Here is a 2416-nt window from a genome sequence, read left to right on the forward strand (position 1 = left end):
TATTTAATTTCACGAAGTGCAGCAAATAGACATATTTTAGTAAATAACTCAATTTGAAACTCATCCTATCCATAAAAAAATTAAGGTTGGAATCCCGAAAATTATATGTAATACAAACTTGGCAACATCTTAAAGAAGAAACATTTTAATTTACTTTGTGTCGCACGCTCCAAAGTCATTACCGCATGCCTGGTGTCAACTGCCAACCAAACCTTTACCGTATCTTCTTTGCATCTCCCCTTGTCTCCTTTTTCTTACATTTTCGTATACTAACAACTCAAAAGAGTTTCCTATATAAACCTAACCTTATTCTCTTATCATGCTTCATTACTCGAATGCAACCATTCATCCACTGCCCAAGAAAACCACCGCTCACTTCTGCTTTCCACCTACCAAACCTCATTATAAACAACAGAACAAGAAAAGAAACAGAGACATTGCTATTTAGACCCATTGTCTGAAAACGGACACCATTAGCGAGTTCGACGGAAACCCGTTTCTAAAATTCAGATTTTAGCATATTGGTTTTCGCTATCCTTGACAATTATGAAGAAAATTAGAGGGTTCAAGCTTGGACGCAAGCTAGTGAAGGTATTCAAATGGGTAAGCCGTCCCGGAAGAAAAAACTGCATGAATAGTTTGTTGAGACCTCCGACACCAAGCTACAACCCGTTATCCAGAATCTGGTCTTTTGCGAGGTTTCTTCGAGGTGGAAGGAAGGAACTGAGTAGTTGGAAGCTGGATCCAGGTTATATCCAATTGGGTGAGAAGGGAGTGAAGCGGGTTGAGGTACCCAAGGGACATCTCGCAGTGTACGTTGGCGAATCAGAAGGTGAGACGAGGAGGGTGGTAGTGCCTGTGATTTATTTCAATCACCCGCTATTCGGGGAGCTGTTGGAGGAAGCGGAGCGGGTTTACGGGTTCAATCAATCCGGCCGGATCACTTTGCCTTGCGGGATTTCAGAGTTCGAGAAGGTTAAGATGAGAATTGCCGATTGGGATCATTGCCGACGGACACAACATCGTTGCTATTTGTAATGAAATTTTCTTATATTGGCGGATTAAAATTTGGTTTTATTACACAAAAAGAAAAATGTTATCCAGTTTTGTGAGTATTGGAAGTCAATGGGTTTTCTTTTCCCTTCTCTAGGCTCATCCTCTATTCCTATTCCTTTTTTTTCTTTTTCTTTTTAACAGCGTACGCCCACAATTCGATTGGGCAAAAAAATATTATGAAATTTTTTTATTAAGAGTCTAATTTTATTTTATTTTCTCTACTTAAATAATAGGTAAATTGACATGTATACATTAAATAAAAAATAATTTATCATTCTATTAAAAAATTTATTCAATTTACCTTAAGTGAAGACATGGTTGACACAGCAAGTAGATAGTGATACCTGACGTGCCACATGTATCTTATGCTAATGTAATAAAATGTCACATAAAATATTTAAAAATAAAAATACTAAAAATAAATAATTATTTAAAAAATCATATCTAGGATCAACATGAACAAACAGTTGTCTACTTATTTGTCCAAGTTTATATTTGGCGTGGTTTTCATATAATATTTAAAAATATTTAGAAATATAAAAATTAAAATTGTTAAGATTTATAAGAAACTGTAAAACTTATTAAAATAATAATAATATATTTAAAATTGCAGTAAATTTTCAAATTCTAAACTAATAATCATCATCGAGATACAATTTATTTAAATATTTAATAATTATTATGATGAATTTAATAAAAGTGAAAGCTTTTGTTTTAAACAATTGTTTGCCCCACATCTGATTCGGTGTTAAGTGGATCAATATGAGAAGTATCTTACAAATTTGGAAAAAAAACAATTAAAGGAATACGAGAATATAAATATTACTCACTGAAAAACAAAAAGTTATAAATTTTATTATTTTAGATTTGTGGTTTTGTGGGGATGATTTTAATTTTAGTTATTTATTTTAAATTAATATTTATTTTAAATATTTTATTAATTTTAAATATTTTATAATTTTTTATAAATTTCAATCATTTTAAATAATTTTCTATATTTTAAAATAATTCTTATTATTATTTGAAAATCATGTCCTCAACAAATGGTCTATTGTTAAGGTAAATCTTGAACATGGTTTTTCAAATAATTATTAAAAAATATTTATTTTTATGATTTTTTTAATTTCTTAGATATTTGTTGGCGTAGCAAAAATGCCATGTTAATGTGAGGTACACATGGCATGCCACGTTAATGTGAAATACACATGGCATGCCACATGTTGCTGTCTACTTGTTTCATCAGCCACAACATCACTTAACAATAGAAATAGATGGAATCTTTAACGAAAGAACTAGTTTGCTCTTTAATCTAACATATAAAGGCTAATTTGCACAATTTTTTTAGTATGATCAAAATGCA

At 31.1% G+C, this 2416-nt stretch overlaps 1 protein-coding gene across 1 annotated transcript; it reads left to right on the forward strand.

Moving 5' to 3' along the window:
- The first annotated feature begins 206 nt into the window (after nt 1-206).
- Nucleotides 207-1145, forward strand: LOC105793680 (auxin-responsive protein SAUR36). Its single transcript, XM_012622529.2, has one exon. It carries the CDS (start codon nt 547-549, stop codon nt 1036-1038), a length of 492 nt encoding a protein of 163 aa, XP_012477983.1. The 5' UTR covers nt 207-546; the 3' UTR covers nt 1039-1145.
- Nucleotides 1146-2416: the final 1271 nt, after the last annotated feature.

The sequence above is a fragment of the Gossypium raimondii genome, chromosome 8 (assembly GCF_025698545.1).
Source record: "Gossypium raimondii isolate GPD5lz chromosome 8, ASM2569854v1, whole genome shotgun sequence".
Taxonomy (NCBI): Eukaryota; Viridiplantae; Streptophyta; class Magnoliopsida; order Malvales; family Malvaceae; genus Gossypium; species Gossypium raimondii.